A 15,424-nucleotide genomic window follows, 5' to 3' on the forward strand; every position below is an offset into this window, starting at 1 on the left:
AGTCAAAGCTGAAAGGTCAGTGGGTTGAGCAGGTGAATCAGCTGGGTAGGGTAGAGGCACTCGCACTGGTCATTAGCTCTGTGCTGAATGAGAGTGTTCTGCAGCCTGTATGTGTGTGTGTGTGTGTGTGTGTGTGTGAGAGAGAGAGAGAGAGAGAGAGAGAGTAAGTGTAACACTGTGTTTGGAAGGGTACTGTGAGGAAAAAAAATGCCTGTGTGTGGGTCTGTGCTGCACAGAGGATTTGGGCCGCCGTGTCGACTAATAATAGTAGATGCATTACCTCTCTGACTCACTGTTTTACAGCACACATGCACAGATACACATGCACACACATTTAAGGAGGCCACCAGAGCTCAATATCAGCCTATTATGAAACAAAACAGTGAGAGCAGCAGTTCCAAAGAGCAACACAACCATTTTAATCAAATCTGATTCATCCAGCGAGCCTGCCAACAACGTCCACTCTTATAATGCTCTGCTTATTGTGTTATGCTGGGCTTAATGGAGCACCGTGTAGTGTTTTGCGCTTTCACTTGACTGCCGTAACACTGCTGCATACCAGAACGCCCGATTGGCTTACTGCTTGTCACAAGCAGAGACATGAAACATAAAAAATTTGATTAAAAACAAATTAAAAAATAGATTTTCTCCTTAAAACCCTTCGTAATAAAAATGTTTAAGGTGTAAAAAGAGTCATTCAGTGGAGTTATGATGTGAATTATTCCATTAAACAGAAACTTACTGGTGGGGATATGTTTGCTACGAACATCCCCCAAGGAAAAGTAATTTTCCCTTCCAGATTTACCACTGTTTTACGCTTATTGACAACACATCAATAAAACCCAGAAGGCAGATGTAATTTCACTGGTCATTAAGGATAGAGTGGCCTCGGAGTAGGGAGAGGAAGAGCCACATTGGCTAGGAAGCTGAGGAGAACCTAAGGGACACATACACTAGTCTTGTGTGATATTGATTTTCTCTGATCATGATTTACTATTTAAAATATTTGTGATCAGGATTTAACCAGAAAGAAAGGTGCTGTTGCTCTTGCATCAGTGCAGTGGTCACCCACTGAAGCCCTTGCTTTTTCTGTAATTTATAGCTACGTTTTTGAAACGTAGGTTTGTGTGGATAAAAGCTTTCTTGCAATTTTGGGGGCCTGACAATTCATACTGTAACTACCTCCTGGTCACTTTGGTTATTCTTACACAATTCACCATTTAACACAATTCCTCAAATTTTTCTGTAGTGCCCCACTTTATTTAGAATTTTTTACAAATATTTTCAGGTTTGCTCTTAGGAGTCTCCTACCTGGAGAGCCTTGATTATAAAGTGTCCCTAAAGAGTCTCACCTGCCTGTAAACAGGAGGAGCATTGGGCTTAACTAGCTTCTCCATCTCTGACCACATCAATAAGAATAAAATGCCTGTATTTGTGTGGCAGTGGTTCCCATCCCGACTGTAAAGAAATCTGAGATGTAGTAGGTTTCTCTTCAATGAAATAATTTCAAAGCCACTCTGAATGACTTTGTTTTTTTTAGTGCGTGGATCATGGAGTAGTTTTACCCTTGTAACTGAGCACTGTAGGTTGTCATTGTGCTGCAGTAAGTACTACAGGCATGTGCAGCCGTGGAGGCGAGACACAAGTGCCAAGTTTAAATTGTCATGTGCTACTTTGAGGAGCCGCATTCAGGGAGAAGCAGTATTCCTGTGCTGGTTATGTTTAGACTTGTGCTGAATGACGTCTGAGCTGTAGGTGTCACACACCAGGTGCTTAATTTAAGTTTGCTTCTCACCCCCATCTCACACCTCTTCTCTTCTGCCACTTCACTCCCTCCCTCCTGTGTTTTCTCCATCATCTCACTTTTCTCTGGTCTCTGGTCTGTGGATGCATACACATTTCTCTACTCTCCTGGTCGTTCTCTCTCTCTCTCTCTTACTCTTTCTTAGTCTTTCTCACCCTCCCTCCCCCACCCTGTTCTGTACGTAATTGGATTCTATTTTCAGGTGGCTATATATGTCTGTCTCTTGTGTTTGTGTCTCACACCCCATTTTCAATCTCTCTCTCTCTCTCTCTCTCTCTCTCTCTCTCTCTCTCTCTCTCTCTCTCTCTCTCTCTCTCTCTCTCTCTGCCACCCTTCCCTCCTCTTGTCCTGCAGTGTGTCATTGCTTGTCACTATTTATGCCGGTTCTGCCAGCTCTCAGCTGTACTGGGGACTTCTTGTATAACTTGGAAATGCATCATCCATATTTTCAGTCTGGCCTAGCTTCCTATTCCACTCCTAAATTTGTTCAGAAATCAGCTGTGCAGAAAAGCACCAGTCAGTATTTATTTTCTGTGTGCAGTCTGAGGTGTGCAGTTTGGCCGTTCAGCTGTTGGGCAGCTTGGCGTGCAGCAGTCTGTATGATGGAGCAATGCCCGAGGCAGCCGGAGGCCAGCTTCCTCATGCTCAGTTGAAGCTGGGAGTTGCAGTCGAACGAGTTTGACACAGTTTCCCAAGTGCGGCTCATTGAGGGCCGAGCAACAAAATAAGGCTAATGACAATGAGGAAGAGCCGAGGTAATGAGAAAGGGAGGAGAGTTAGGAGTGACGTTCAGAAAGATGACAAATGATGAAAGGTGGTTGGTTGGCGGAGGATTGCAGGGGGCTGAGGTGGTATTTAAGACTCGGGCCAGACAAAAGAAGCGTGGAGAATGAGGGGCAAAGTCACAAGTGAGTAATGGGTTTGGATGTGGAAGGCCGTATTTAGAAAAGAAGGAAGAGAGGGAGAAAGATGGGCATCTCTCAGCACACCAAGAAGCCATCACCCGGGAGGACCACCAGCGGATGCTTGGTACCGCACACACCGCGGCGCTCGCGCTCAGGTCACACGCGACACACTCCACGTGCTGCCCAACCTCGGACAGCAGGGGCCCGTAAACAGCCCGCACACACCTCACAGGCTCACGCACACACGCACAGATCACTGTCTGCTCAGGGTGGTCTGGTTCGGCCTGGAAACGGACACACACACACGCATTCTTACACGCACCTGTCGGCTCATGCTGACCACGGTGGCTGTAACTTCTTCTGCTATCTGTGTTACTGCGGCTACTGCCTGGGCCTAACTCTTCTCTCTTTCTGTCTGCTCCTGCTCCTCTCTCCTCCTTCTCCTCGTTCTCACTCTTCCTCCTCCTCCTTTCCTCCTGCTTCTCCTTCTTCTTCCCTCCCTTACCCTGACGATTTCTTCTCCCTGTCCTCTTTTGCTCTTCCCTTCTGCCCCCATCCCTCTCTCAACCTCTCCAACCTCTCTGCCTTCTTTCCTCTCTCTCCTTTCCTGTCCTCCACTGACTCTCTGTTTCCGGATCACTTTGCTTTTAACTTCTCCTCCGCTATGTCCCCATGTCCCACCCTCTCCTCTGCATCATCCCACCCCTCTGGCCATTCCTCGTCTTCGTCTGATCATCCTGATCGCTACTCTTCCTCTTCTTTCCCTCGGCCTTTCATGCTGGTCCCTCCTTCTCTCCTCCTCCTGCCCCGCCCTTCTCTCTGTCACTCTCGTCCACCTTCTTCCGCCCCCTCTTCCTCTGCTTCTCGCTCCTTGCCTTCCCTCCTGCTCTGTCCACACAGCTTCGCGGATCTGGAGTCCGTCCCCCTGTCAGGGGCAATGCCCCGCCCCCGCACACTGCTGCGTCAGCAAAGCCTCCAGCAGCCACTTGTCCATCACCCGCCGGCCTCAGGCCTGGGCAGCCGGCCCCCCATCTCCCAGAGCCTGGGCCAGCTCCACACCCAGCCCTCCACTGCCGGGACAGGGGGCGGAGGGGCAGGGCCAGGTGGAGGAGGGGGTGGGTCGACGTCTGACTCTCAGCGTACAGGAACGGGATCGCGAGCCTCCAGAGGTGGCACAGGGGGCGGAGCCTCCCGCTACAGGTCAGGAGGCGCCGGGAGCCGGGTCTTGCGGGGAAACCCGGGAAGCTGGGATTATATGATGAGCCAGATCAAGAACCGCGGCCTGGACGTCAAGTCTTTCCTGTGAGTTTCTTCCCGTGTGGGGTTTCATTTTACGCATGCGTGCATCACTGTGTTTGCTCTGATTGGCTGCAGAAGAGGCCTGTTCAACTAAAGTCACGTGCCCTTATTTTTCTAGTCAGTACTAAAAGTTCTCTGTAGAGTTGTACTGTTTTGTCCTTGGTGCCTTGTTGACTGACTGAACAATGAATCCTCCTTGAGAAGTAAGAATATTAGAAAAAGGAAAAAAACTAAACTTTACAGAGTAGGGTTATGCCAGAAGAATTTATTTAAGTGTAAAAGCTTTCAAACTACTTAAGTAAAGTAAACTTGCGATAACATTTCTGTGCTTTACCTGTGCTTTTATTTTTATATAATAGATCTGTGAGGTCAGTGAAGTTTACAAGTTGGAACTTCAACTGTTGGAAGCTAGCTGAGAACTCAGTAGAAAGCCTTAGCACATAGCAAAAGGCACGGAGACTCTCTTGAACTGAGGTTGAACACCCTTGGGTCTAAATGTATGTGTCTCAGAGTTAGAGAGTCAGCCCACTCCATTTTATTTATTCATTATTATTTATATTATTATTTTAACCCTCTGAAGTCTACATCTGTTGTTGTTTTCTTTACTGTGCACTAAAATATCCCTATTAATATAATTAGTTGAATTTGCAGCTGGTTTATATTTTATATTGACTAGAATTATGCCTGCCCAGCTGGATTTCACTCTGCAATGGATTTGACCTTCAGTTAAATTAAAAAAATCCAACTGGTTTCAATGAGCTGCCAGTTAAAAAAACATTAATATAAAAATTACTCTTGAAAAAAATTACTTTTGTGTTGATTTCTAAGATTTCAACCCTGAGACACATGTTTTGTGACCCTTTCTCCCATCAATAATGGTCTGACCCTCTGGATCTGCATGCGCACACACACAAACACACACCCACACACAGTTTCTTGGGTATAAATATGGGTCACATCCATGGATGTGGACCACTGGTATATATATATATATATAATGCATACCATTTTATCAGTGGCCCTGCCATGGATGGGTCTGATTTCCATTTATCTGTAGCGCTTTATTCCAGCTGCAGAATTATTGCCCCCATCCTTCATGTGTACAGTCCCTCTTGTCCAGCTTTCATTTTGTGTCTTGAGACATGGCTATTATATGGTTTTCATAAGGCTGGAATATTGTCTGTCTTTCTGCCTGGCTCTGCTGTTTAACTGTCTGTAAGTATGCTATTCAGTGTACTGCCAACAGGACAGTATGAAGAGAATGTGTATGGGTGTGTGCCTGCATGCTGGTTGTTATCTTTCCATTTTAGCCCTTTGGTTCAGTTTCTGAATAAATCTCTTCATCGGTGCACATTGTCTTTGCACGTTTGTCATAACATCAGGTTTTTACAGCTTTGTCAACTTTAATTTTTAATGAGTACTGTTCTGTGAAGGTGGGGGGTGGGGTCTCATTTATCTCAGAGAATAGACTAAGCAGTCTATGTGATGTGGCTACAAAAACATCAGCGCATACAATCAGGGCCAGTGCCAATCTGTGGATCAATATTAGTCTATTTTGCTGTATTTGTGTCTCAGAACACAGCTGAATGAAAATAATCTGAAGATATAGCAATGTTCAGACTGCTTGTGTCACTTTACAAAACTCTCTAGACAAAACACACACACACACAGACTCCTAAATCTGACAGTTTCTTTTATTACAAGGCAAAATTCACATTAAAAATGTTTTGCTTAGTATATCCATCCTTGGACTTGTTTACAGTTTCCATTTTGTTGGGGAAGCTGCTTTCAGTTCTTCAAAGAAACAACTGCAACAATACATTTCCAAATGTCAGTCTTACATGTTGGTTGTATTTTCTGCCTTTCAAGTATTCCCATACATGTTGAGGTCTGGGCCCTAGGGTGCTCTTTCAAAACACCATTAGCTCTTTGTTCAAGTCTATTTCTTTCTCTTAGTGAAAAATTCTAACCTCTAATTTTCCACTGTATCTTTTAATGATTTTGTGAAGTGTACTTTTGGGGACTCTTCTATTTCTTTGATTTACAAGTGGATTATCTTCTATTTAAGCTCTTCATAAATATCTAAAACCAACTCAATGGCTGTTAATTAAATAGATGAAACTTGGAGACTTGCATATTATTGTGCACACTTTCTCACTCCCTCTCTCTTTGACTCTCTCTCATATTTTTGGTTCTCACATAAACACAGACATAAATTAAAGCAGTGCATTTTAGTCAATCCATTTGGAACAGTTAAATGTCTAGCCCTCACTTTCCCTCAACATATGGTCATGTGGTGACATGTAGTTAATTGAATTATTATGGATATTTGCTCTTGAATGGGGGTGCTGTACCATAGCAGGGCTGTAATTTATGTTGAATATTTAAACAGAACAAAGCTAAGATAAATGAAAGAGCACTTTCACACACTGTTAGACAAACAGTGTTTTATTACCACTTCAGCAAAGACTGGGAAGACCACTCTATGAAGCTCTTAATGCCATTTTGACTTGAGCCACATGATTGCCTTCAAAAGTTCTGTATAGCAGGGAGAATAGCAGGGCCTTAGTATGCAGAATTTGCTCTGCTGAACAGTGTTTTGGCTTGTAATGTTGTGCAATATCTTGCACTGGCCTCTCAGGCATTGTTGCTCTCATTTGATGGATGTCACCAGGGATGTCATATGCCTTGGGTGATGCTTTTGATTCCTACAGCTGTTAGAAATGAGATGACTTCTGATACCTTGCAGCACGTGCTGCTCAACTGCTGCTGTAATGCGTGCTAAACATTTATGGAGGATATTAAATAGAATTTTCAGCAATAGACTTTGAAACAAGCGGTGGGCAGTATTTATGACAGCATTAGTTTTAATTGTGATAAATTAACAAATAATATGTTACAGTTTTCTAAGCATGTCACGGATAGACTCAGTATTTGGGGAACGCTGATTAACGTCGTGATTCATTACAAAGACATTATAATCTGCTCTGTATAAATGCATTTAATCCATTAGAGCAGTGGAAAAGCAACATAAGATAATAGACCTGTACAAAGAAGGAGGAAAAACATTTGTAAATCTATAAAATTAGAACCTTCCTAAAAATGTATCTGGTAAACCACCCAAAACCTAACCATGAGTTTACAGTTATTAAACCTTTCATCAGAGACACAAAGATCGAACCAGTCTCACAATATAGATTCACAAGTATTTTGTACAGTCCTTTCACTGAGAAAAGACAGCTAAAAACAATGGGTCTGAAAGGATGTGTAGCTGTCAGAAAGCTATTACTGAGATAATTACTGTACGTGTTTGGGATTACTTGAGGAGCACAGAATGCAGCCAACATTTAAGACTGAACTTTGGAGGTATGAATAAATATTTATGCAGATTTTTTTTTCTTTTGAAAAACTGAGCTTGTATCTCCCAAAAAGTGGGGAAGCTCTGAAAAAGGCCAATGTTGGACACATTAATTATTGAAACAATATGATGTTACATTTGTTAGACTGTATCTTTCTGATGTTTCATAATGCAGTATTTAGAATGACTTAGTCCAGTCTCTGTGAAGACTCTGAATTTTACACAGTAATTTATACAGTTAATGTTAGAATGTGAGAGTCTGTAATTGTGTGTGTGTGTGTGTGTGTGTGTGTGTGTGTGTGTGTGTGTGTGTGTGTGTGTGTGTGTGTTACAGTCTACGTTAGGTCAGATGCAGGGGTTAAGCTCCTGGCTGTAGATTCAAGTTAAACCTGAAGCATTGATCTTCTATCCACAGCATCATTACTCCAACAATAGATTGTTACTGCAAGGCACAGGGGGAAGGAGAGAGAGGAGAGGAGAGAGAGGAGAGGAGGGAGAGAGAAGAGGAGAGTGAGAAGCTATTCTTTATGCCCTTTTATACTTTGTAGGTGGCAAATGAAAATCCATTTGGAGCTCATTTTCAAATGCGTGTGAAGGTTTAAATGCTTTGGGACGGAGATAGGCTCATCATAGTTTAAGTAATGATATCTGTAGAGAAATGTATGTTGAACAGTGACTGTCGTTGATGATACATTTCCTATTAATAGAACAGACACCGAGAGTCAGACGAGCTGTAAAACAGGAAATCAACCCACAGACAATACATGTGTCTAACAACAATTGCCCTTGTTCGGAAGATTGATCATGTGTATTACGTGTAGGTGGGATTTCAGACGGTTGTGTGAGAGCCACTCATTTCATTCTAGAGTGCTTTTCTCTCCGTAGCCAAGCGCAGCTGTCCAAACAGGGAGGAGACTCACATTCACAGCCAGGGAGACTGACATGGAGAGAGAGACACAAACAAGGACTATTGAGGGTTGTTGGTCTGTAATCAGTGTGAAGTGTTGGCATTGTTAACAGCACATTACAATGGCCTGTCTGTCTGTATCTCACACTGAAAAACTCCCATGCTTTGCTTTGTTTCTACTTTGTGTTAGTGTGTGCCAGAAGTTTTTTTTAAAGGCATTGTGTTGTGGCAGGTAAAAGCAGGCAGCAAGTGTCAAACCCGAGAGAGGCCCAGGAGAGTGGGAGGGAAACGAGAAAGCAGACAGATGGATTTTCAGAGAGAAGGAGAGCAATAGGAGGAGAGAGAGAGAGAGAGAGAGAGAGATAGGGTGAAAAAAGAGGGATAAATGGAGGGTTGAGATCAGGGTTTAAATGTTTGGGAGGGGAGGAGTGGGCTTAAGATCATCTGAGAACAGCAACAGAGAGAGAGGGAGAGAGAGAGAGATAACGAGAAGGAAGGAAGACGAAGAAGTGGAAAAGCTGTTTAAGAGGTGAGGCTGGAGGGATTTTGAAGAGGGTGAGCTCAGAGAACGGGAGGCTATGAGCAGATAGAACGAAATTGCGGATTGAAAAGAGGGGATGAGAGAAATGAGAAAGCAAAATGAGAAAAGAGGGAGAAGACGCGGTGACCCAGAAAGCAACGGTGCACCCTAGGCACCTCGTTCTGGCTTGACTCTCAAATAGAAACAATTAGTCCAGATCTTTCTAATGAGGCACAATTAAATCTGCATTCTGCAGGGAGAGAGAAATGATCGAAGAGAGGGCTGGGGACAGTAATAAAGGGATGGAAAGAGTGATAACGCACGGGAAAGGTGAGTTCTAGGGGTGCCCAGGATCAGAGATTAAATAATGTCAAGTCTGTGCTTGTGCCTGTGTGCATGAGTGAGGCTTTTTGAGCCAGGCATTTAAATATCAAAGCTTTGTCTCATAAATGACACACAATATTACATTCTTTGAAGGATGGGGCAATTTCCAGGCAGAGTGAAATACCTACATACAGATATCTTTTTAAAACTATTGGCCCAGTAACACCCCTGTGTACTTCAAATCACCAGAAGTGTTCCTGGGCGAGTAATTTTGCACCTCACTGTTTTCTAACTCTTGGGTTGTGTTACAGGCCGCTTCCACTGCCTCCACTCTTTCTACATGATCCACGCTGTCGGCTTGTCTCATTCTTCTCTTCTCTTGTTTCTCTCGAAACCTTCCACTTCCACCTTCTCTCTGTCTCTCTGTCTGTCTCTCTGTCTCTCTCTCTCTCTCTCTCTCTCTCTCTCTCTCTCATTCCCCTGTGGTGAAGGGAAGGAAAGTTGGTGGTTCTCTCACTGGCGATTGGATTGGCGGAGCAGGATGACTTTGCCAATCTACCTGACCTACAGGAGGTACCACCCAGTCAAGAAACCCCTCCTGACAAGAGGTACCGGCTTGTGTGTGTGTGTGTGTGTGTGTGTGTGTGTGTGTGTGTGTGTGTGTGTGTGCGTGCATGTGCGTGTTTTTTGCCTGCATGAAAGTGTGAGACGTTATTTGTTTAGTTTGTGTGTGTGTTTGTGTTTGAGAGGAACAGTAGCTGTTAGTTGTATTTGGAAGAGTTTGTTCAGTAAAGAACAGAGAGGCTTTTACATGGTCTCAACCAACCCACTCTTTTATATATAGCACTAGTGGCTTTCTACATCATTAAATTTGCTGACAGTATGAGTTTAAATTAATGTGTGACAATGTTTCTTCCTACTTGTGTGTCCTTTACCATCTGTTTGGTGTATACATGCTGTTTGGAATGGAGTGCACACACTATTTTTTTCTGTAGTTTTTGACCAAAATCGTATTTAAAGTATTAGTTATATTAGTCAGTTATCATTTTATTTAATAAATATTTTTCTTTTATATAACTGATATATTTATACACAGCTCCAGGAACCTGGAGGTCATGGGTTCGATTCCCGCTCCGGGTGACTGTCTGTGAGGAGTTGGTGTGTTCTCCCTGTGTCCGCGTGTGTTTCCTCTGGGTGCTCCGGTTTCCTCCCACAGTCCAAAAACACACATTGGTAGGTGGATTGGCAACTCAAAGGTGTCCGTAGGTGTGAATGTGTGTGTTGCCCTGTGAAGGACTGGTGCCCCCTGCAGGGTGTATTACTGCCTTGCGCCCAATGATTCCAGGTAGGCTCTGGACCCACCGCGACCCTGAATTGGATAAGGGCTACAGATAATGAATGAATGAATGAATGAATGAAATATTTTCCATATACCCAAGATCTGCTAGCACACTTTAGCCTGCCAGGGCCTGATTTCTGAATGAAAAGAAGCTGTGCTTTTATACAAACACACACACACACACACACACACACACACACACATACACATATACACATATACAAATCAAAGAAAAAAGCCTACATAAACACTGCTAATCTTTCTCTCTTGCTCTCACTGTGTTATGACCTATAGCTGAATCTGAGTAGTGTCAGAAATTGAAGTGTGGTTAAGGACTCCCTGAACACAACCGGGGATGTGGTTACACAGTAATCAGCTGCAGTGATCGGAGGCATGTGTTAGGCTTGTAGAAATGTCACCACAGATCTTTCTCATTTGCTTGTGTAGATCTGAAACGTGGTAGACATGAATAGAGTAGCCACAGTAGCGAGATTAACTCAGTGTTGGTCAGAGGATGATGGAAGCTGCTGTCTAACAAGTGTGATCACAAATATTGCAAAGATACACTGATAAGAAAAACAGTGTTCTACAGGTGTTTATAATACTAGTTTAACCCAGCATGATTTATTCTGTCAAAACATTGTGACAGTATGTCACGTAACAGTCCAGCCTAAAGTTAGATGGTTTAATATCAATCTGGCCAAATAATTCAGAGTGTATTTCTGACATGCTCACATTTAGGGACTGCTTCACAAGTCAATAACTGCTTTGCATCAATGACATTTTGTGTCCTTGATTTGTTTTAGTTCCGTTCATTGTGAAATTGTTAATGAGTAACACTCATTATTCAGTTCATTATTCTCTCTCTCTCTCTCTCACGCTCTCTCTCTCTCTCTCTCTCTCTCTCTCTCTCTCTCTCTCTCTTGCTCTCGCTCTCTCTCTCTCTCGCTCTCTCTCTCTCTCTCTCTCGCTCTCTCTCTCTCTCTCTCTCGCTCTTTCTCTCTCTCTCTCTCTCTCTGTCTCTCTCTCTCTCTCTCAGAGTGTGGGTCTCACTCTTTCATCCTCTTTAGTTTCGTCTGTTGTGAGGGTGACCTCTCGGGAGAAAAATATTGTTCAGATGAACGCACACGTGAAAACAAGGAAGTGTAGCTTCTTGGTGTCTGCCTGATTTCTAATGACGGGGCTTGGCTTTGTGTCACTAATAAGTAACTAGCTCATTAATCATTCTAATGAAATCCTCACCTGAGGCCCGTGAGAGTTCATGCACGCCACTGGGTGCTGTGTGGGCCGCAGCTCGTGTTTAGTTTTCCACTCCAGCACTCTGCGCGCTCATTTGGTTTTCTTTCTTGCCTTCTCTTTGCTCCTCGTCCCTTTCATCTCCCCTCCCTCGCCCCGTTTCCTGTGCGGTTTCGTCCTTTTGCCTTTCATGGTTTTTATTTTTTCCAGGTTTTGTTTTGTTTCTTTTCTCCAGGCCTCCCATGCTCTCCCTTTCGTGCTTGTCCCCTCATTTTCTCCCCCATATATTTCTCTGTTATTATCTCGCTCATTACCTGCATTCCTCGATCCTCAGGTCTGTATGTTTGAATGTGTGTGTGTGTGTGTGTGTGTGTGTCTGTGTTTTAGAGAAGGGCTTGGCGAGCATCCTCATTACTCAGGAACATACAAGATGCTTACGTAAACATTTGTCTATAAATAAAGCATTCTTCACTAGCACAGATACTCACGCACACACACACACACACACACACACACACACACACACACACACACACACACATTTGTTTATGTGCATTGTGAGGAAAATACAATGAATACATTTTGTGGTGACTTACCCTAACCATAACTGCTTGCCTTAAACTAACCCTGACCATAACCTTAAAGCATTACGTCTTAAAATTCAATGATTCCCATTGTGGATAGCAGCATGTGGTCCCCACAAGGAAGAAAAGTTCCCACAATGTTAGTTGGTAAAAAGCTTTTTGTCCCCACACAATGTGAGTGGAAAGCTTATGCACACACACACACACACACATGCACGCACGCACACACACACACACACACACATGCACGCACGCACACACACACACACACACACATGCATGCACGCACGCACACACACACACACACACACACACACACACACACACATACACACACACCAGAGCTCACATTTCTCATGAGTGTACAGGTAGGATTGACAGTTCTCTCACTCTCAGATTTCTATCAGTGCAAAATAGTTTCATTTCAGAATCATTTCAGTAATGACTCTGTTTCTGTGGCATAAATAAGGTGTTACCTGAAGTGCTTTATGAATAACAGTCTCAATGAACAAGAGGAAACCCACTCCTGTGTGTTTTTTTCCCCATTTTGTCTCTCTCATTCTATTGGGTTCTCTTTTGTTGTTTCTCTTTTTTTTTCCTTTTTCTCTCTTTTTGTCTTGTTTCTAGATTTCTCTATTTCTTAATTTACCCGTTTGGGTGCATTTCTCTCCATATTTAGATACAGTATTGCCAAAGCATTAATTCAACAATATTGATTATTTAAAAGAAAATAACAATTAATAAATTATAATAAATATATAATACAAATAATAAAAATTCGTTCATTCATTCATTGTCTGTAACCGCTTATCCAGTTCAGGGTTGCGGTGGGTCCAGAGCCTACCTGGAATCACTGGGCGCAAGGCGGGAACACACCCTGGAGGGGGCCAAATAATAAAAATTATTATTATTATTATTATCTCTCTCTCTCTCTCTCTCTCTCTCTCTCTCTCTCTCTCTCTCTCTCTCTCTGAGCCACACAAACACATGGCGAGCTTTGGATATCGTTAAACATGCCATAAGCGTGGCAGGGACAGGCACAATAAATTTGTTCAGCATGCAGAAGCAGAGCTTTCTTCACTGTATTTTCTGTCACTATATTAGAGAAGGAAAGCCTTAATCTCAAACTCAAAAGGCTTTAAAGGTGAGGAGTGTGGATTACGTTCAGTAGGGTTCACCAACAGTGGAGCAGCCTGTGAACCACACTGTTACACACTGTGTGCCTTTGCTTTTTGGAATAAACATACAGTGCATTTGCTATACAAAATAAAAGATTATCTAAATGCAATACTGTATCATCCCAATTCCATCAGATTATGTCTGAGTGAAAGTTTAACTACAGGGTTAAACTAGTCTGGCCATGTATTAATTACTATTGGTTCACACTGAAACTTATGCCCAATGATTCCAGGTAGACTCCAGACCAACCCTGACCCTGAAAAGGATAAAGTGGTTACAGAATATGAATGAATTCACATTGATCCTTTGTGGGCATGGCTTACAGGATTCACTTTTACCTCATGTTATTTGTTTGTCTTTACTTGATAGATATTAAGTTTGGGATGTGATTGAAAGAGAGCCAATCACACACATATAACACACTCAGTATTTAAACTGACTCAGAGTTCCTGAGCTAAAACGGTGGGCAAACGGGCGGAAATTGAGGAAGGTAGAAATATAGGAGACTCTCTTTCACTGTTTAGCCTTTAAGCAGTTGACATGTGCCAATGGCCTAGTAGCTGCAGCTATTTCAGTAATAACATCACCCAGAACACCCAATAAATCTATTAGCTGTTCTGCATTAGAGTAGTACCACAGTTACGCTAACGTGGTGTGAAATAGAGTGTGTAATGTGAGGCAAATTTATCATCTAACGCACATAATCAAGGAATGTGACGTGTTTCTTACACACCCAAGTGCATGTGAACACACGCATATTTTGACGTCATACAATATCGGATGGCTGTAGTTATGAAGCATATGCGTCCTCTATGCATGGCACCGTTTTGGAGATCCGTGTTTTTATTGGACAGCGACAGTAGCGTAAACCACAGGCACACATCAGTTGTGCGGTTTCTGTTTTGCTTGGTGAGAATTGTGATTATATTACATTACAGATTTGGGCTGATGTGATCCTGGTGGAGAGTGAATGGCTGCAGGGAAGCACATAGCATGCCATTTACAGCCAGCTCTGTGTGTGTGTGTGTGTGTGTGTGTGTTTGTATGTGTGCGTGTGTGAGTGATTCAGTGATATAAGTCTAAACGTTACTCTACTGTGTAATCAGAGACATCACCCCTGCATTCTTAAAACCAACCTCAGGCTTACGCACACACACACACACACACACACACACACATACACGCATACACAAAGAGATTGGACATATTTCTTTATTTATTACTATTTTAATTTAATAGTGTGTGGATTACAGTTAAATAAAAAAAATGAATTAAACCAATCAAAACTATATTCTGTTTTAGATCTATTTCCAAATAAGCCACTTTTGCCTTGCAGTCATTACCTGCTCTTGGTTTTGGTGTCTTTAACTGGTTCATTCAGAATCTTTGAGATGCTGGCCTTGTCCAATTTCACAGGTTTTAAATGGTAGGACAGAGAGAATCTACATGTCAGGGGACACCTATCCGGTATAAAAATGCTTTTGTATTTCTGGTTGTTCGGCATAAAAACCTGCAGCTACTTAAGACTTTTCTGGACAAGATTGGTAACTCTGCATTGAATTAAATGAAGAAAAATTGAATGTGTCCATAATAATGAACAGTGCAATAGAAAATTCTGCAGTGACCATGGAAACTGTACAGCATTGTGAATTTGATTCTAAAAATATTAATGTCTGGAATGTATCACATTTTTAAATGTGATTAAATCTCAAGGACAACAGCTTGACAAGATAATTGTAATATATTATTCATCAGTTTATAACTTGATCAGAGAATTAATAAAGTATTTAAGAAAACCTTTAAAATAATCTTTATATTATACCTTTGGGTAAATTGCATAACATTTAATCCCCATGTTGGGAATACTCTTTCTGTAGTAAATAATATGGGTATAGTATGGCTCAGTATTCTCAGTATATGAGTATATCAGTCGATACTCAGATTAGCTGAGCATCGACTACAGTCTCGC

At 42.5% G+C, this 15,424-nt stretch overlaps 1 protein-coding gene across 2 annotated transcripts in view; it reads left to right on the top strand.

Annotated features, from left to right (window-relative positions):
* The window catches only part of syt7a (synaptotagmin VIIa), a 140,197-nt gene that overhangs the window by 106,138 nt on the left and 18,635 nt on the right, over positions 1-15,424 (top strand). Inside the window, exon 5 of one of the 2 annotated variants that reach the window (XM_066667277.1) lies at positions 9,609-9,725. The exons of the other annotated variant lie outside the window; for it this stretch is intronic. Within the exon in view, the coding sequence (XP_066523374.1) occupies positions 9,609-9,725 (117 nt within the window). The remainder of the gene's footprint in view (positions 1-9,608; positions 9,726-15,424) is intronic. 2 annotated transcript variants of the gene reach the window in all.

Source organism: Hoplias malabaricus, chromosome 4 (genome assembly GCF_029633855.1).
Source record: "Hoplias malabaricus isolate fHopMal1 chromosome 4, fHopMal1.hap1, whole genome shotgun sequence".
NCBI classification, from domain to species: Eukaryota; Metazoa; Chordata; class Actinopteri; order Characiformes; family Erythrinidae; genus Hoplias; species Hoplias malabaricus.